Source organism: Leguminivora glycinivorella, chromosome 1, assembly GCF_023078275.1.
Source record: "Leguminivora glycinivorella isolate SPB_JAAS2020 chromosome 1, LegGlyc_1.1, whole genome shotgun sequence".
Taxonomy (NCBI): Eukaryota; Metazoa; Arthropoda; class Insecta; order Lepidoptera; family Tortricidae; genus Leguminivora; species Leguminivora glycinivorella.
The window spans coordinates 20,651,998-20,673,645 of NC_062971.1; the positions used below are offsets into that span (position 1 = coordinate 20,651,998).

General features: G+C 39.0%; 1 protein-coding gene across 1 annotated transcript in view; it reads left to right on the plus strand.

Annotated features, from left to right (window-relative positions):
• The window catches only part of LOC125227814 (fibroblast growth factor receptor 4-like), a 52,777-nt gene extending 46,651 nt beyond the window's left edge, over positions 1 to 6,126 (plus strand). Inside the window, exon 7 of the mRNA XM_048132203.1 lies at positions 5,995 to 6,126. Within this exon, the coding sequence (XP_047988160.1) occupies positions 5,995 to 6,126 (132 nt within the window). The remainder of the gene's footprint in view (positions 1 to 5,994) is intronic.
• The last annotated feature ends 15,522 nt before the right edge of the window (positions 6,127 to 21,648 follow it).

A 21,648-nucleotide genomic window follows, 5' to 3' on the forward strand; every position in this document is an offset into this window, starting at 1 on the left:
CCACCTGCATTTTACACTGCCTAGATAGCGATTGCCGACCGGAATAATTTCCGACCCCAATCCCTATTCTTATCCCCGTCTCCATCTCTATCCTTGTCCCCGTCCCCATCCCCGTCCCGTCCCTGTCCCCGTCCCTCCCCTATCCCTATCCCCGTCCCCGTCCCCTATTTTTATCCCTATTCCTATCCCTGTCCCTGTCCCTGTCCCTGTCCCTGTCCCTGTCCCTGTCCCTGTCCCTGTCCCTGTCCCTGTCCCTGTCCCTGTCCCTGTCCCTGTCCCTGTCCCTGTCCCTGTCCCTGTCCCTGTCCCTGTCCCTGTCCCTGTCCCTGTCCCTGTCCCTGTCCCTGTCCCTGTCCCTGTCCCTGTCCCTGTCCCTGTCCCTGTCCCTGTCCCTGTCCCTGTCCCTGTCCCTGTCCCTGTCCCTGTCCCTGTCCCTGTCCCTGTCCCTGTCCCTGTCCCTAACCCTAACCCTAACACTAACCCTAACCCTAACCCTATCCCGTCCCCGTCCCCGCTCCCGTCCCTGTCCCTGTCCTTGCCCCTGTCAAATTATCATGCTAGGAGGTGAACTTTGAAAAATCCTTCCTATAAGGAACTTCCGTGTCAATTTGAAATCTTGAACCAGAAGTATAGATAAAAACTAAACCTACACTTATGGCTATTTTGGATATTTTAACCCCATTGCACAACAACAGGGGAGAAAATATCTTTTCCACCTCATTAGATTTTAAAATCGTTGTATTTATCGTGATCAGCGACCCGATAAACCATAAAAACGATACCCATATTGTGTTTTTGACTTTACCTCCTTTAGGGGTCAAATTTTCAAAAAACCTGAAACATGTATTTAGTCATATGTCTTTAGGAATCCTCCTGTGAAGTTGTCCCTGTCCCTGTCCCTGTCCCTGTCGTCCCTGTCGTCCCTGTCGTCCCTGTCGTCCCTGTCGTCCCTGTCGTCCCTGTCGTCCCTGTCGTCCCTGTCGTCCCTGTCGTCCCTGTCGTCCCTGTCGTCCCTGTCGTCCCTGTCGTCCCTGTCGTCCCTGTCGTCCCTGTCGTCCCTGTCGTCCCTGTCGTACCTGTCGTCCCTGTCCCTGTCCCTGTCCCTGTCCCTGTCCCTGTCCCTGTCCCTGTCCCTGTCCCTGTCAAATTATCATACTAGGAGGTGAACTTTGAAAAATCCTTTCTTAGTGCTCCTCTTATGGCTATGTTGGATATTTTAACCCTAGTTGTGTTTTTGGCTTTACCCCCTTTGCACCCCTTTAGGGGTCAAATTTTCAAAAAACCTGAAACATGTATTTAGTCATATGTCTTTAGGAATCCTCCTGTGAAGTTTAGTATAAAATAGTCAAACTAATCTTGTTTCCCCATACAAATTTTGAACCCCCATTTGAGCCCCTTAGGAGGCGAATTTAAAAAAATCCTTTCTTAGTGCTCCTCTACACTATATAAGGAACCTACGTGCCAAATTTGACATCTCTAGGACCCGCGGTTTCGGCTGTGCGTTAATATGTCAGTCAGTCAGTCAATATTTTCTTTTATATATATTTTTGATATTTAAACCCCATTGCACCACAACAGAGGAGAAGGTATTTCACTTCCGCCTCGTTAGATTTTAAAAACGTTGTATTTATCGTGATCAGCGACCCGATAAACCATAAAAACGATACCCATGTTGATTTTTTGACTTTATCACCCCCTTTTCACCCTTTTAGGGGTTAAATTTTCAAAAAACCTGAAACACGTATTCAGTCATATGTCTAAAGGAATCTTCCTGTGAAGTTTCGAATAAAATAGTCAAACTAATCTTGTTTCCCCATACAAACTTTGACCCCTATTTGACCCCCTTAGGAGGTGAATTTTGGAGAATCCTTTCTTAGTGCTCCTCTACACTACATAAGGAACCTATGTGCCAAATTTGAAATCTCTAGGACCAGCGGTTTCGGCTGTGCGTTGATATGTCAGTCAGTCAGTCAATATCTTCTGTTATATATATTTTTGATATATAAACCCCATTGCACCACAACAGGGGAGAAGGTATTTCACTTCCGCCTCGTTATATTTTAAAAACGTTGTATTTATCGTGATCAGCGACCCGATAAACCATAAAAACGATACCCATATTGATTTTTTGACTTTATCACCCTCTTATCACCCTTTTAGGGGTTAAATTTTCAAAAAACCTGAAACACGTATTCAGTCATATGTCTTAAGGAATCTTCCTGTGAAGTTTCGAATAAAATAGTCAAACTAATCTTGTTTCCCCATACAAACTTTGAACCCCCATTTGACCCCTTTAGGAGGTGAATTTTGGAAAATCCTTTCTTAGTGCTCCTCTACACTACATAAGGAACCTACATGCCAAATTTGAAATCTCTAGGACCAGCGGTTTCGGCTGTGCGTTGATATGTCAGTCAGTCAGTCAGTCAGTCAGTCAGTCAGTCAGCTTCTTCTTTTATATATTTAGATGTAATAATTGTGACAATCTCTCTCTCATCTTAACGGTTTCCCGATTGCATCCTCAGCTCGGGCGCTTTGGAGCCCGGGGTCCGCTTTCCGGCTTTTTCTCCTCCACTTCGCACGGTATTCTGCATCCATTTTTGTGAGACCATTAGCACGCATATCAGCCCCAACGACGTAATAATTGTGACAATATTAATTGTAAAAGTGGCACTGAAACTTGAGTTGTTTCATATTCTCGCCATAGCTTTTCTGCGAATATGGATATGAATTTATTATGTATTATACCTACCGTCAAATGCTGCAACTTTGCCTAACCTGCCTAACAAAGCCTGGGTCCAAAAATAGTACTTCTTTACCGAAGAGCCATTTAAAATGGCGGTCACTATGCTATCTCCCAAGAATTTTTAGACAGGCACGTATTTTCTGAGCTAATATTTTTGAGTCGGCAGAGTGACCAAAGTTGCCTCATTTGACGGCACGTGTGTGTATGTAAAAATATTTTCCCCTCACTAGCTCGGAAACACGTGTTTTGTCCTTTAATACCAGCTGGTAAAAACGCATTTTATCCACTAGTGGGTAAAGTAATTTGACCTTGAATAAAGTCAAATTGACTGCTTTAAAATTGATAAAAGTAGGTTAATCTAGTAATAAAGATGATTTACCACCTGTGGAACTACTGGAAGCAGTGATAAACGCATTTTTTGCGTTGTAGTTTCCTCGCTATAGTGAGGGGAAAAGTTTTGTGTTACACTCGGGTGCAAATGTATTTTACTTCTCGTGTGTTAAAAAACTCGCAAGTTCAGGATTCTATTCTCGAACCACTCGCTTCGCTCGTGGTTCAACTATAGAACCCTTTCACTTGCTCGTTTTTCAATTCCACACTCGGCGTTAAAATACAACTTTGCCCCCTTGTATAACAAATAACTATTTTATATATATTAGTAAAGTAGATGTACTTCATATTAAAGGTATATTATTGAAACAAGATACGTTGGAGCTTTAAGATCCCTTATCGAACTCAAAGCACTTAAATTAAGGTTGATAGACACAAGATACTTAAAGAATAGCTCACATTACACCGTTCTGTTCTTGGGAATAGTGATGGCGCCTATAAAAACATTTTTCAGACCGTTTGCTTACTATCAATTAAACATTCACAACGGCCTTCTATAATGGGATACCCCCATTTGCCAGAATTTCATTTGCCATAATTTTATTTGCCATCCTATTCAACAATCATAATATTGTTTCTCATAACATCTTATGCCATAATCGTTTACTATATTAATCTAGTGCCTTTGTTTCCCATAAAGTAATGGGCAACAATTAATATGGCAATAATTGCTTATGGCGTTTGAATATTCTATGAAACCATATTATTGGTTGTCTATTGTTTGCCCGACAGTCATTTAACATAATATTCATTTGCCCGAATCTAACTTGCCTGAATTTCATTTGCCCGAATGATTTGTTTACCATAAAAATCATATGACATACTCGTTGTTTATCCGAATATTACCTTCCATAATCATACAATGCCATACTATTTGTTAGCCATATTATTAAGTGCAATAATATGATTTCATAGAATATTCAAACGCCATAAGCAATTATTGCCATATTAATTGTTGCCCATATTATTACCTAACCTAACCTACTTTCTGATAGCAGTTTCATTTTCCAGGGGTCACAGTTCTAACCTAACCTAACCTACTTTTCCAGCAGTTTCATTCTTCAGGGGGTCACAGTTCTAACCTAACCTAACCTACTTTCTGATAGCAGTTTCATTTTCCAGGGGGTCGCAGTTCTAACCTAACCTAACCTACTGTCTGATAGTATTTTCATTTTCCGGGGGGTCACAGTTCTAACCTAACATAACCTACTTTTCAAGCAGTTTCCTTTTCCAGAGGTTCACAGTTCTAACCTAACCTAACCTACTTTCTGATAGCAGTTTCATTTTCCAGGGGGTCACAGTTCTAACCTAACCTAACCTACTTTCTGATAGCAGTTTCATTCACTAGTCCTTCTAGTACCTATTATAGTAGTTTTCGATTCTGCCAAAGCACATTATGGAAATTGACTTTTCTGGACGCTAATTTGTATGACAAATGATGGTATGGAATGTGGTAATTACGGATTTCGATGATTCTGACAAATGACATTATGGAAACTGACTTTATGGGAAACAAAGTTTCTGGCACTAGATTAATATAGTAAACAATGATTATGGCATAAGATGTTATGAGAAACAATATTATGATTGTTGAATAGGATGGCAAATAAAATTATGGCAAATGAAATTCTGGCAAATGGGGGTATCCCCATATTATTGCACTTAATAATATGGCTAACAAATAGTATGGCATTGTATGATTATGGAAGGTAATATTCGGATAAACAACGAGTATGTCATATGATTTTTATGGTAAACAAATCATTCGGGCAAATGAAATTCAGGCAAGTTAGATTCGGGCAAATGAATATTATGTTAAATGACTGTCGGGCAAACAATAGACAACCGTAAATATGGTTATTCATATTAATAACTCGTTTTTATCAGAAATGTATACAATTAAATTATTATGTTAATACTTTTTCCATACATTTGCAAATTAAGTATTGCTTTATTTCGGTAAAGTTTCAATCTTCAGTTTTTTTATTTTAAACCAACCAGAAACCACAGAAAAAGTATTTAAGAGAAAGTATGCCTATACAGGATGTAATCGGTAAGTGTAGTCAGGCGACATTTTTTTTATATTACTACTTTAATTAAATAAAATTTATTAATGTCTTCTTCTTCTTCTTCCTCACCCTTATCCCACGTTATGTGGGGTCGGTACAACATGTCTTTCTCTTCCATTCTCCCCTATCTTTCGTCATCTCAACACTCACATCTTTCTTTCTCATGTCCTCTTTCACACAATCCATCCATCGTTGTTTGGGTTTACCCCTCCCTCTCCATCCATCAACATTCATCTCCAACATTCTTTTGCCTATATGACACTCATCCCTCCTCATTACATGACCGTACCACGCCAACCTGCCACTCCTCATCTTTTCCGTTATAGGCGCAACTTTCAAACTTCCCCTAATATACTCATTCCTGATCCGATCCATTCTGGTCACTCCACACATCCATCTCAACATTCTCATTTCCGCTACGTGCAATCTCCTTTCATCCTCCACCTTTGTCGCCCAGCATTCAGATCCATACAATACAACAGGCCTCACAATCGTCTTATAGATTTTCCCCTTAAGTTTAAGGGGCATCCGTCGATCGCATGTTGTCCCTGAGACCTGTCGCCATTTCATCCATCCCGCATTTATTCTATTTTTCACGTCACGGTCGATGCTTCCGTCATTTTGGAATAATGACCCAAGGTACCGGAAGTCGGAGCAGACTGGTAGGTATACACCATCTAAGGCAATAGGGGAAAAACTGGATAGACCACCGAAATCGCAGAACATCTGTTCAGTTTTGGTTCTGCTGATTTTCAGTCCCACACTTTCCAGTCTTTCTTGCCATTTTCCCAGTCTGCTCTGGACCTCAAGTGCATTTTCCCCAACAAGAACAATGTCATCGGCAAACAGCATACACCAGGGTGCTTCCTCCTGTATGTCCGATGTCAGAGCATCCATAACCAGGAGGAACAAATACGGACTTAAAGCCGACCCCTGGTGTAGACCTACCGCCACATTGAACTTGTCGGTGACTCCAGCTTCAGACCTGACGTGAGTAATATGATTTCATAGAATATTCAAACGCCATAAGCAATTATTGCCATATTAATTGTTGCCCATATTATTACCTAACCTAACCTACTTTCTGATAGCAGTTTCATTTTCCAGGGGTCACAGTTCTAACCTAACCTAACCTACTTTTCCAGCAGTTTCATTCTTCAGGGGTCACAGTTCTAACCTAACCTAACCTACTTTCTGATAGCAGTTTCATTTTCCAGGGGTCGCAGTTCTAACCTAACCTAACCTACTGTCTGATAGTATTTTCATTTTCCGGGGGGTCACAGTTCTAACCTAACATAACCTACTTTTCAAGCAGTTTCCTTTTCCAGAGGTTCACAGTTCTAACCTAACCTAACCTACTTTCTGATAGCAGTTTCATTTTCCAGGGGGTCACAGTTCTAACCTAACCTAACCTACTTTCTGATAGCAGTTTCATTCACTAGTCCTTCTAGTACCTATTATAGTAGTTTTCGATTCTGCCAAAGCACATTATGGAAATTGACTTTTCTGGACGCTAATTTGTATGACAAATGATGGTATGGAATGTGGTAATTACGGATTTCGATGATTCTGACAAATGACATTATGGAAACTGACTTTATGGGAAACAAAGTTTCTGGCACTAGATTAATATAGTAAACAATGATTATGGCATAAGATGTTATGAGAAACAATATTATGATTGTTGAATAGGATGGCAAATAAAATTATGGCAAATGAAATTCTGGCAAATGGGGGTATCCCCATATTATTGCACTTAATAATATGGCTAACAAATAGTATGGCATTGTATGATTATGGAAGGTAATATTCGGATAAACAACGAGTATGTCATATGATTTTTATGGTAAACAAATCATTCGGGCAAATGAAATTCAGGCAAGTTAGATTCGGGCAAATGAATATTATGTTAAATGACTGTCGGGCAAACAATAGACAACCGTAAATATGGTTATTCATATTAATAACTCGTTTTTATCAGAAATGTATACAATTAAATTATTATGTTAATACTTTTTCCATACATTTGCAAATTAAGTATTGCTTTATTTCGGTAAAGTTTCAATCTTCAGTTTTTTTATTTTAAACCAACCAGAAACCACAGAAAAAGTATTTAAGAGAAAGTATGCCTATACAGGATGTAATCGGTAAGTGTAGTCAGGCGACATTTTTTTTATATTACTACTTTAATTAAATAAAATTTATTAATGTCTTCTTCTTCTTCTTCCTCCTACCCTTATCCCACGTTATGTGGGGTCGGTACAACATGTCTTTCTCTTCCATTCTCCCCTATCTTTTGTCATCTCAACACTCACATCTTTCTTTCTCATGTCCTCTTTCACACAATCCATCCATCGTTGTTTGGGTTTACCCCTCCCTCTCCATCCATCAACATTCATCTCCAACATTCTTTTGCCTATATGACACTCATCCCTCCTCATTACATGACCGTACCACGCCAACCTGCCACTCCTCATCTTTTCCGTTATAGGCGCAACTTTCAAACTTCCCCTAATATACTCATTCCTGATCCGATCCATTCTGGTCACTCCACACATCCATCTCAACATTCTCATTTCCGCTACGTGCAATCTCCTTTCATCCTCCACCTTTGTCGCCCAGCATTCAGATCCATACAATACAACAGGCCTCACAATCGTCTTATAGATTTTCCCCTTAAGTTTAAGGGGCATCCGTCGATCGCATGTTGTCCCTGAGACCTGTCGCCATTTCATCCATCCCGCATTTATTCTATTTTTCACGTCACGGTCGATGCTTCCGTCATTTTGGAATAATGACCCAAGGTACCGGAAGTCGGAGCAGACTGGTAGGTATACACCATCTAAGGCAATAGGGGAAAAACTGGATAGACCACCGAAATCGCAGAACATCTGTTCAGTTTTGGTTCTGCTGATTTTCAGTCCCACACTTTCCAGTCTTTCTTGCCATTTTCCCAGTCTGCTCTGGACCTCAAGTGCATTTTCCCCAACAAGAACAATGTCATCGGCAAACAGCATACACCAGGGTGCTTCCTCCTGTATGTCCGATGTCAGAGCATCCATAACCAGGAGGAACAAATACGGACTTAAAGCCGACCCCTGGTGTAGACCTACCGCCACATTGAACTTGTCGGTGACTCCAGCTTCAGACCTGACGTGAGTAATATGATTTCATAGAATATTCAAACGCCATAAGCAATTATTGCCATATTAATTGTTGCCCATATTATTACCTAACCTAACCTACTTTCTGATAGCAGTTTCATTTTCCAGGGGTCACAGTTCTAACCTAACCTAACCTACTTTTCCAGCAGTTTCATTCTTCAGGGGGTCACAGTTCTAACCTAACCTAACCTACTTTCTGATAGCAGTTTCATTTTCCAGGGGGTCGCAGTTCTAACCTAACCTAACCTACTGTCTGATAGTATTTTCATTTTCCGGGGGGTCACAGTTCTAACCTAACATAACCTACTTTTCAAGCAGTTTCCTTTTCCAGAGGTTCACAGTTCTAACCTAACCTAACCTACTTTCTGATAGCAGTTTCATTTTCCAGGGGGTCACAGTTCTAACCTAACCTAACCTACTTTCTGATAGCAGTTTCATTCACTAGTCCTTCTAGTACCTATTATAGTAGTTTTCGATTCTGCCAAAGCACATTATGGAAATTGACTTTTCTGGACGCTAATTTGTATGACAAATGATGGTATGGAATGTGGTAATTACGGATTTCGATGATTCTGACAAATGACATTATGGAAACTGACTTTATGGGAAACAAAGTTTCTGGCACTAGATTAATATAGTAAACAATGATTATGGCATAAGATGTTATGAGAAACAATATTATGATTGTTGAATAGGATGGCAAATAAAATTATGGCAAATGAAATTCTGGCAAATGGGGGTATCCCCATATTATTGCACTTAATAATATGGCTAACAAATAGTATGGCATTGTATGATTATGGAAGGTAATATTCGGATAAACAACGAGTATGTCATATGATTTTTATGGTAAACAAATCATTCGGGCAAATGAAATTCAGGCAAGTTAGATTCGGGCAAATGAATATTATGTTAAATGACTGTCGGGCAAACAATAGACAACCGTAAATATGGTTATTCATATTAATAACTCGTTTTTATCAGAAATGTATACAATTAAATTATTATGTTAATACTTTTTCCATACATTTGCAAATTAAGTATTGCTTTATTTCGGTAAAGTTTCAATCTTCAGTTTTTTTATTTTAAACCAACCAGAAACCACAGAAAAAGTATTTAAGAGAAAGTATGCCTATACAGGATGTAATCGGTAAGTGTAGTCAGGCGACATTTTTTTTATATTACTACTTTAATTAAATAAAATTTATTAATGTCTTCTTCTTCTTCTTCCTCCTACCCTTATCCCACGTTATGTGGGGTCGGTACAACATGTCTTTCTCTTCCATTCTCCCCTATCTTTCGTCATCTCAACACTCACATCTTTCTTTCTCATGTCCTCTTTCACACAATCCATCCATCGTTGTTTGGGTTTACCCTCCCTCTCCATCCATCAACATTCATCTCCAACATTCTTTTGCCTATATGACACTCATCCCTCCTCATTACATGACCGTACCACGCCAACCTGCCACTCCTCATCTTTTCCGTTATAGGCGCAACTTTCAAACTTCCCCTAATATACTCATTCCTGATCCGATCCATTCTGGTCACTCCACACATCCATCTCAACATTCTCATTTCCGCTACGTGCAATCTCCTTTCATCCTCCACCTTTGTCGCCCAGCATTCAGATCCATACAATACAACAGGCCTCACAATCGTCTTATAGATTTTCCCCTTAAGTTTAAGGGGCATCCGTCGATCGCATGTTGTCCCTGAGACCTGTCGCCATTTCATCCATCCCGCATTTATTCTATTTTTCACGTCACGGTCGATGCTTCCGTCATTTTGGAATAATGACCCAAGGTACCGGAAGTCGGAGCAGACTGGTAGGTATACACCATCTAAGGCAATAGGGGAAAAACTGGATAGACCACCGAAATCGCAGAACATCTGTTCAGTTTTGGTTCTGCTGATTTTCAGTCCCACACTTTCCAGTCTTTCTTGCCATTTTCCCAGTCTGCTCTGGACCTCAAGTGCATTTTCCCCAACAAGAACAATGTCATCGGCAAACAGCATACACCAGGGTGCTTCCTCCTGTATGTCCGATGTCAGAGCATCCATAACCAGGAGGAACAAATACGGACTTAAAGCCGACCCCTGGTGTAGACCTACCGCCACATTGAACTTGTCGGTGACTCCAGCTTCAGACCTGACGTGAGTAATATGATTTCATAGAATATTCAAACGCCATAAGCAATTATTGCCATATTAATTGTTGCCCATATTATTACCTAACCTAACCTACTTTCTGATAGCAGTTTCATTTTCCAGGGGTCACAGTTCTAACCTAACCTAACCTACTTTTCCAGCAGTTTCATTCTTCAGGGGGTCACAGTTCTAACCTAACCTAACCTACTTTCTGATAGCAGTTTCATTTTCCAGGGGGTCGCAGTTCTAACCTAACCTAACCTACTGTCTGATAGTATTTTCATTTTCCGGGGGGTCACAGTTCTAACCTAACATAACCTACTTTTCAAGCAGTTTCCTTTTCCAGAGGTTCACAGTTCTAACCTAACCTAACCTACTTTCTGATAGCAGTTTCATTTTCCAGGGGTCACAGTTCTAACCTAACCTAACCTACTTTCTGATAGCAGTTTCATTCACTAGTCCTTCTAGTACCTATTATAGTAGTTTTCGATTCTGCCAAAGCACATTATGGAAATTGACTTTTCTGGACGCTAATTTGTATGACAAATGATGGTATGGAATGTGGTAATTACGGATTTCGATGATTCTGACAAATGACATTATGGAAACTGACTTTATGGGAAACAAAGTTTCTGGCACTAGATTAATATAGTAAACAATGATTATGGCATAAGATGTTATGAGAAACAATATTATGATTGTTGAATAGGATGGCAAATAAAATTATGGCAAATGAAATTCTGGCAAATGGGGGTATCCCCATATTATTGCACTTAATAATATGGCTAACAAATAGTATGGCATTGTATGATTATGGAAGGTAATATTCGGATAAACAACGAGTATGTCATATGATTTTTATGGTAAACAAATCATTCGGGCAAATGAAATTCAGGCAAGTTAGATTCGGGCAAATGAATATTATGTTAAATGACTGTCGGGCAAACAATAGACAACCGTAAATATGGTTATTCATATTAATAACTCGTTTTTATCAGAAATGTATACAATTAAATTATTATGTTAATACTTTTTCCATACATTTGCAAATTAAGTATTGCTTTATTTCGGTAAAGTTTCAATCTTCAGTTTTTTTATTTTAAACCAACCAGAAACCACAGAAAAAGTATTTAAGAGAAAGTATGCCTATACAGGATGTAATCGGTAAGTGTAGTCAGGCGACATTTTTTTTATATTACTACTTTAATTAAATAAAATTTATTAATGTCTTCTTCTTCTTCTTCCTCCTACCCTTATCCCACGTTATGTGGGGTCGGTACAACATGTCTTTCTCTTCCATTCTCCCCTATCTTTTGTCATCTCAACACTCACATCTTTCTTTCTCATGTCCTCTTTCACACAATCCATCCATCGTTGTTTGGGTTTACCCCTCCTCTCCATCCATCAACATTCATCTCCAACATTCTTTTGCCTATATGACACTCATCCCTCCTCATTACATGACCGTACCACGCCAACCTGCCACTCCTCATCTTTTCCGTTATAGGCGCAACTTTCAAACTTCCCCTAATATACTCATTCCTGATCCGATCCATTCTGGTCACTCCACACATCCATCTCAACATTCTCATTTCCGCTACGTGCAATCTCCTTTCATCCTCCACCTTTGTCGCCCAGCATTCAGATCCATACAATACAACAGGCCTCACAATCGTCTTATAGATTTTCCCCTTAAGTTTAAGGGGCATCCGTCGATCGCATGTTGTCCCTGAGACCTGTCGCCATTTCATCCATCCCGCATTTATTCTATTTTTCACGTCACGGTCGATGCTTCCGTCATTTTGGAATAATGACCCAAGGTACCGGAAGTCGGAGCAGACTGGTAGGTATACACCATCTAAGGCAATAGGGGAAAAACTGGATAGACCACCGAAATCGCAGAACATCTGTTCAGTTTTGGTTCTGCTGATTTTCAGTCCCACACTTTCCAGTCTTTCTTGCCATTTTCCCAGTCTGCTCTGGACCTCAAGTGCATTTTCCCCAACAAGAACAATGTCATCGGCAAACAGCATACACCAGGGTGCTTCCTCCTGTATGTCCGATGTCAGAGCATCCATAACCAGGAGGAACAAATACGGACTTAAAGCCGACCCCTGGTGTAGACCTACCGCCACATTGAACTTGTCGGTGACTCCAGCTTCAGACCTGACGTGAGTAATATGATTTCATAGAATATTCAAACGCCATAAGCAATTATTGCCATATTAATTGTTGCCCATATTATTACCTAACCTAACCTACTTTCTGATAGCAGTTTCATTTTCCAGGGGTCACAGTTCTAACCTAACCTAACCTACTTTTCCAGCAGTTTCATTCTTCAGGGGGTCACAGTTCTAACCTAACCTAACCTACTTTCTGATAGCAGTTTCATTTTCCAGGGGGTCGCAGTTCTAACCTAACCTAACCTACTGTCTGATAGTATTTTCATTTTCCGGGGGTCACAGTTCTAACCTAACATAACCTACTTTTCAAGCAGTTTCCTTTTCCAGAGGTTCACAGTTCTAACCTAACCTAACCTACTTTCTGATAGCAGTTTCATTTTCCAGGGGTCACAGTTCTAACCTAACCTAACCTACTTTCTGATAGCAGTTTCATTCACTAGTCCTTCTAGTACCTATTATAGTAGTTTTCGATTCTGCCAAAGCACATTATGGAAATTGACTTTTCTGGACGCTAATTTGTATGACAAATGATGGTATGGAATGTGGTAATTACGGATTTCGATGATTCTGACAAATGACATTATGGAAACTGACTTTATGGGAAACAAAGTTTCTGGCACTAGATTAATATAGTAAACAATGATTATGGCATAAGATGTTATGAGAAACAATATTATGATTGTTGAATAGGATGGCAAATAAAATTATGGCAAATGAAATTCTGGCAAATGGGGGTATCCCCATATTATTGCACTTAATAATATGGCTAACAAATAGTATGGCATTGTATGATTATGGAAGGTAATATTCGGATAAACAACGAGTATGTCATATGATTTTTATGGTAAACAAATCATTCGGGCAAATGAAATTCAGGCAAGTTAGATTCGGGCAAATGAATATTATGTTAAATGACTGTCGGGCAAACAATAGACAACCGTAAATATGGTTATTCATATTAATAACTCGTTTTTATCAGAAATGTATACAATTAAATTATTATGTTAATACTTTTTCCATACATTTGCAAATTAAGTATTGCTTTATTTCGGTAAAGTTTCAATCTTCAGTTTTTTTTTAAACCAACCAGAAACCACAGAAAAAGTATTTAAGAGAAAGTATGCCTATACAGGATGTAATCGGTAAGTGTAGTCAGGCGACATTTTTTTTATATTACTACTTTAATTAAATAAAATTTATTAATGTCTTCTTCTTCTTCTTCCTCCTACCCTTATCCCACGTTATGTGGGGTCGGTACAACATGTCTTTCTCTTCCATTCTCCCCTATCTTTCGTCATCTCAACACTCACATCTTTCTTTCTCATGTCCTCTTTCACACAATCCATCCATCGTTGTTTGGGTTTACCCCTCCCTCTCCATCCATCAACATTCATCTCCAACATTCTTTTGCCTATATGACACTCATCCCTCCTCATTACATGACCGTACCACGCCAACCTGCCACTCCTCATCTTTTCCGTTATAGGCGCAACTTTCAAACTTCCCCTAATATACTCATTCCTGATCCGATCCATTCTGGTCACTCCACACATCCATCTCAACATTCTCATTTCCGCTACGTGCAATCTCCTTTCATCCTCCACCTTTGTCGCCCAGCATTCAGATCCATACAATACAACAGGCCTCACAATCGTCTTATAGATTTTCCCCTTAAGTTTAAGGGGCATCCGTCGATCGCATGTTGTCCCTGAGACCTGTCGCCATTTCATCCATCCCGCATTTATTCTATTTTTCACGTCACGGTCGATGCTTCCGTCATTTTGGAATAATGACCCAAGGTACCGGAAGTCGGAGCAGACTGGTAGGTATACACCATCTAAGGCAATAGGGGAAAAACTGGATAGACCACCGAAATCGCAGAACATCTGTTCAGTTTTGGTTCTGCTGATTTTCAGTCCCACACTTTCCAGTCTTTCTTGCCATTTTCCCAGTCTGCTCTGGACCTCAAGTGCATTTTCCCCAACAAGAACAATGTCATCGGCAAACAGCATACACCAGGGTGCTTCCTCCTGTATGTCCGATGTCAGAGCATCCATAACCAGGAGGAACAAATACGGACTTAAAGCCGACCCTGGTGTAGACCTACCGCCACATTGAACTTGTCGGTGACTCCAGCTTCAGACCTGACGTGAGTACTAGCTCTATCATACATCGCCTGAACAAGCCGCACATACTTCTCTGGCACTCCCTTCTCTCTCATACACCACCACAGAACCTTACGCGGAACTCTATCGTATGCCTTTTCCAGATCCACGAACACCATGTGCAAGTTCTTTTTGGCTTTTCTGTATTTCTCGCATAGTTGGCGAAGTGCAAATATGGCGTCCGTGGTTCCCCGGCCCGGCATAAACCCAAATTGGTTCTGTGTTACCTCACTCTCTTCTCTTATTCGTCTCGCTACCACTATTTCCCATATCTTCATACTATGTGACATGAGCTTTATTCCCCGGTAGTTGTTGCAATCCTGTACATCACCCTTATTCTTAAAAATGGGCACCAATGTACTGCTGCACCATTCATCAGGGATCGCCTCTTCTTGCAACAACTTATTAAAGAATAAAGTCAGCCACTTCCAACCATCCGCTTTCAGAACCTTCCATACTTCCACTGGTATATCATCTGGCCCTACCGCTTTCCCATTCTTCATACCTTGCACTGCCATTTTTACTTCTTCTACAGTAATCTCTTTCACCATACCTATGTTACTTTTAGCATCATCTAGCACACCTGTCCAGTCATTCTCTTCATTCATAAGTTTATTAAAATAGTTCTTCCAGCGTTCTCTTATGCTCTTGTCATCCGTCAAAATCTTTCCTGCTTCATCTTTCATACATTTCATGTGATTGATATCTCTTGCATTCCTCTCCCGCTCTCTTGCTATTCTATAAAGGTCTTTTTGGCCTTGTGGGCTTTCCAAATGGTTGTAGAGCTTATCTTGGACCTTGGCCCTCGCGATTGCAACTGCTTTCTTGGCCTTCTTTATACTTATTAGATAAGCTGACCTCTTGTTTTCCTTTTCTCTATCATTACCCTCTTCCACACTTTTCCATTCTTTAAAAGCATTCTTCTTTTCTTTCAAAATCATTTGCACATCATCATTCCACCACCATGTATCTTTATCAATCTTTCCTTTCCCCCTTGTTTCACCAAGTACATTCTTCGCCACACTTCTTAAACTTACAGCCATTTCATTCCAGCATTCATTCATCTCTGCCATATCATTCATTTTTATCATCTTATCGACCATTCTTTTCTTAAATTCATCAGCCAACTCCCTGTCACTCAATTTGTACCACTTCGTTTTAGGTGGGGGCTTTAGGTTATTATGCTTACGTGCTACTTTATGCTTCAACTCCAGAATCAGTAACCTATGCTGGGAAACTAAGCTCTCACTTGGTACAACTTTGCAGTCCTTAGCCGAAAGTATTTTACTCCTTCTCAAAAGAAAGTAATCAATTTGGGTAGAGTGTTGACCACTACGGTATGTGACAAGATGTAAATAAAATTTATTAATGTAATTTTACATATATTAGGATTGTTAGGTACATGTACGGATTTATCGCCTGACTACACTTAACGATTATACCCTGTATATCTCTGTGTGTAAAACTTTTGGGTGTTCCTTTACCTTTTTGTTGTCACCTCATGAGTTCGAAAAGAGAACAATTCAACAATAAAAAGTTTTACTGAACTAAGAACTTCGACTCATCCTTGTAATAAATCACTCGTGGAGACACGCAGGTAGTTCTGGCAGTTGTGAAACTATTCCTACTTAACACTCAACTAACCTAACCTGTGTGTGTTAACCTGTGGGTTGTAATATTGGGTTGGTAAGAAAGTAATGAGCGATCGATTGAATTCCACATAAAATTTTTGAGAGAGTTCTAGAATCTTCTATGGTCGAAAGTATATAAAGGGCGAGTCGCACAGTTTCTCGTCAGTCATTCACTAGCTGTCGCCGAGCTAATATAAGGAAGAAAATGGACGAATTAAAAGTGCATGTAAGGCATTGCTTACTATATGAATTTCAGTTTGGCCATTCAGCCGCCGAAGCAGTGCGTAATATATGTCAGCGTGTTGCTCCTGAAGTTGTGTCTGAGGCCACGGCGAAACGATGGTTCCAGCGGTTTCGTAGTGGCGACTTTTCATTATCAGATCAACCTAAGTCTGGTCGACCGGTGGAGATTGATGTAGCCAAATTAAAAACCTTAATTGAAGGAGATCCGAGGCTAACGAGTCGTACTCTTGCTACCGAGTTAGGCTGCTCTCATGTCACCATAGAAACACATTTACACGAGTTGGGAAAAAACTACAAATACAGTGTTTGGATACCGCACGAACTTGATAGAGATCAACTAAACCGCCGTGCCGATATCTGCATACAACTTCTGTCTTTTCGCCGCACATTCAACTGGTTGGACCATCTTATTACTGGAGATGAAAAATGGGTCTTATATATAAATCACACACGTAAACGTCAGTGGCTAGCTCCAAACGAAAAAGGAATAGAGGCACCAAAAACAGAGCCTCACCCGAAAAAAGTTATGCTGTCCGTTTGGTGGGATATTCATGGTATTATTCACTGGGAACTCCTACCAAGTGGAATGACTGTTACCGCATCAGTATACTGTAATCAGCTTGAAAATTTAAACCAAAAAATCTGTCAGAATCGTCCACAGCATGCTAAAGTTTTTTTCTTACACGACAATGCTCGCCCACACATTGCAAAAGTGACTCGGCTAAAGCTATTGGAGCTAGGTTGGAAAGTGATACCTCATCCACCGTACTCTCCAGACTTGGCACCTACAGATTACGCATTGTTCAGATCGCTAAGCAATGCCTTGAATGAAAAAAAGTTCGATGATCAAGCCCATCTACGACAGTACATAGCTGAGTTTTTTGAATCTAAACCTAAGAACTTCTTCGCCGATGCTATTCATTCTTTACCAGAACGATGGAGACAAGTAGTAGATAACGAAGGCCGTTATATTTTTGATAAATGATTAAAATAATAAATTAAATAAAAATTACAATATTGGTTATGATTCGCTCATTCCGGTAAATTTTTCCAGTTGTAGACACTGGAGCCCAGGGTATTTTTTTTCATTGCATATGAAATTTATATCTTTAGCATATAAGCGATGTTTTTGGCATATGCATACCAATAGACAATACCGGATACAGGTTGCGATTTTGATCTACCATGTCAAGTTTTTTGTAGTCGTTATAAGTGTATCATTATATAAAGTGACTGTAATAGACTAAATGAAGTGAGGTTCAGACAGTGTTAGCCGCCAAAATTAACATTCTAAAAAAATCTTTCTAACTGTAAATACAATTTTGTAAATATTACCTAATACACAAAGATATTCAATAATCTAATAAAGATTATGAAAGTGGATGTGAAACATCGAATTCTAAACGTAAAAATCAGTGTTAATGTTACAAATTTACTTAGAATCTAAAACGTCAGGGTAATTTGTAAATTAAAATAATAATTGTTAATTCCATCAGTTTAAGTATGTATATACAGGCTTTATTTGTTTCCAATGCTTATTTATATACAGTAAACTAATAGGTACTTCATACTTTAAATTGGTTCTCTGTGATTATAATTTTTCATTATGTTTTGAATTCCATAAGGTATTATTAATTTTCTAGCTATCACAATCCATAGTATTAACTAATAGTATTCTTGCATTACCTAGTGACTATTCTGTAAATTGGATTGAATGTCTAATACATAAGTATTTCTGTCAAATTGCTCTTAAGAATTCAACGTACGGTTACAGTTAAAATGAGGAGAAAACAATAAATCATATTGTAGCTAGTAAATAAGAATAGTCGTAATTACCTACATTGTTCTTAAAATAAAGTTGATTCAGAATAAATCAATTTTCAATTATAACTTTTCCGTGTTTTAATTAAATAGTCAAATCAATTATTAATGCAAATTTGACTTGAATAAGTTTAAAGTTGGAAATAGGTTATTTTAGTTACAAATATTTACGCGTGATTCAATTTGTAAGTAATTTAATAATAATATTGTAGGTTCGTTTTGTGGACAACTTTGCGCATCATCTTGAATTCACGAACTATAGATTCAATGTTCCGAGAACGGCATTTTCCCTGTGGTCTTGGAGAAGACTAGCTAAGTTTGACTTCAGTATCTAGTGGGAGTTTTCCGAACTACTGGACTTGTACTAGTTTATCAACTTGAAGGTTTTCATACTAGGGATGTCACAGTGTCGACACACAGCACTCGCGATGTTTAGCTTTTTAACCGACGATATTCATTCTGACTGATGGTTCCATTTGTTTTTCGATAATACATAAGTAACATCTGTACTAATGTTCTAAATGGGAAAGTGTGTGTCTGTTTGTCTGTCCGTCTTTCACGGCAAAACGAAGACAAATTGATGTTATTTTATAAGTGGAGATAGTTGAAGAGATGGAGAGTGACATATGCTACTTTTTGTCTCTTTCTAACGCGAGCGAAGCCGCGGGCAAAAGCTAGTTGTATAAAAATCGTTAAATCTGATCAATGAGTCGTAGCTAGTAAAAGTTAAATTATTAAAAATAACTGGTTACCTACTAAAAAGAACAAACAAAAATGACAGGTAAGCGATGTACAGGTATAGAGGGAGGAAAATATAATTTGACTACGATAGGATATCAGTATCAGTATGCTGTCAGTACTAGATCCCATATCCCATCCTCACGCCAAAGAAACAAAGTTCATCCTCACTTTCTGGGCACGTGGCAAACCAAGAACAAACGGGCCTCTCGCTCGTTTTTGCCCAGAACATGCAAGATGTGGTATGAGCTACCTTCTGAGGTGTTCCCCTTGCGCTATGACGTGGGTTTATTTAAGAAGCAGGTATTTAGGGTTCTCAAAGGTCGGCAACGCATAAGTGATGTTGCTTATGTCCATGGGCGGCGATGACTTCCCATCAGGCGGCTCGTTTGCTCGTTTGCTGCCCATTTCATAAAAAAAATACTTTTTAACAAAGATTTTGTTCTGGCTCGGCAACAAATGCCTCAAACTCCGTACCTACAGCATTTACAGAGGCGATATTTCAGTGTGCCTACTTATTTCAATAATCGGTTGCTCTATGAATACTATTGGGTGAGAAACTGACGCAATAGCAATACCTATAAGGTCGAGCATTTAGGTTGTACTGAGAAGTTATTAGAGAGTGAAGGGTTTTAATGTCTATCTTATACTATTAAACGAGCAATTCTTGTATATTTATTTATTTATTTATATATACCGACGATCTCGGAAACCGCTCTAACGATTTCGCTGAAATTTGTTATGGTGAAAAATCGATCTAGCGTAGCCTTAGATCCCGGAAAACGCGAATTTTCGAGTTTTCATGAGTTTTTCTTTCGCGTTTGTAAACGTAAAATATGGTCCTTAATTTCGCCGCGCGCGCATCGATTCCGCTTAGCTCAGTCGTACGAGGTCGGTCTAATGTACGCAGATAGATCGTAGGTGTCAGGGTTTCGAATCCCGGCCAGAAATTAAGTTTTTGTTTTTTGTCTTTTTTTTTTTTTTTGTATTTATAAGTTTTTTTTTATCCAAAGACGTGATAATATATTAAAATAGAACCGAGCGAAGCTCGGTCGCCCAGATATTTATATGTAATATAATGTATACATTTGGGTTAAGACTGAATTTGGGCAGTTCAAATGCTCTGCCTATCCCGTTTGGGGATACCGACGTGAGATTATGTGTGTAGTTGGGTTCAGAACAAATGTTCCCTAATAAAACATTTTTTTCGACTTTTTATTTTACGACTTTTTCGGCTTGATTGATATACATATTTTGTTACCAGCTTTCTAGTGCTAACGGTCACTGAGATTATCCGCGGAAGGACAGACAGACGTGGCGAAACATAAGGGTTCCTAGTTGACTAAAAAGTTTGACAGAAATAGAGGGATGGAACTTTCTGCTACACCCACAGTACCCACACATCTGTGTCGCCAACACCTGCAAAGATTTAAAATAAAAAATACAAGGCGACAGAACACCGGGCGAGGTCAAGCCAGCGCCTCGCCGGCGGCGCTCACGGTCGAAAGGAGCCAATCGAAACCTAGTTCAATGGAAAAGTGCTCTGATAGGGTGTCCATTTATTTACCAGGTTTCTGAAAGAACAGACGTGAAATGAACTAGAAGCGTTCATGCTACATGGGTAAGTTGAAGTTATTCTCGTCGCAACAGGGGTTTATAGGAGTCAATAGAAATAAAAACGGCTACTAATGTTTATACAGTACACGATAAGAAGAAAATCGTAAATAATAACATATATTAATGCGCCTCATGGGCCAAAATGCCAAAGTTGTGTTGCTGGTTGCTGAACAAATATCTAAGAACGAATAATCTGGCAGGCAATCATGGTCGAGCGATACTTGCCTGCCAGAAATTATTTACACTTAGGTTTGATGTTATTATAAATAACTAATGTACTTTCTTTGATATTATGATTTCTAAAGTGGCCTTGGAAAAACAAACTTTTGTCAAAACTATTACGGGATGTGTCATAAATATTGTACAATTAATATGTAATCGTAACAGTTGTTTCCATACACTTGCAGCATTTCACAAAATCTTATATTTTATTATAACATGTATATTGGGAGATTTCAAATAAATGACACCGTACGTCCAGATGACTATGGTTAAATATTTTCATTTCTAAATACATGGTATTATGTTAAAACCAAATGCAGCATATATTATTAAGGTTAAGTGTGTCTATCAGTGAAATGCAACTTCACTTCATATTTTATTCAATCTTTCAAAATAATTTATTTCTGTTGACATACATAATTAGGTCAATTAGGTGTTCTATCCAGAAACAAATGAATTGTTCCATTATGTTTAAATATTTGTACTAAACGCTCGGCTTTATTGTGGAAAT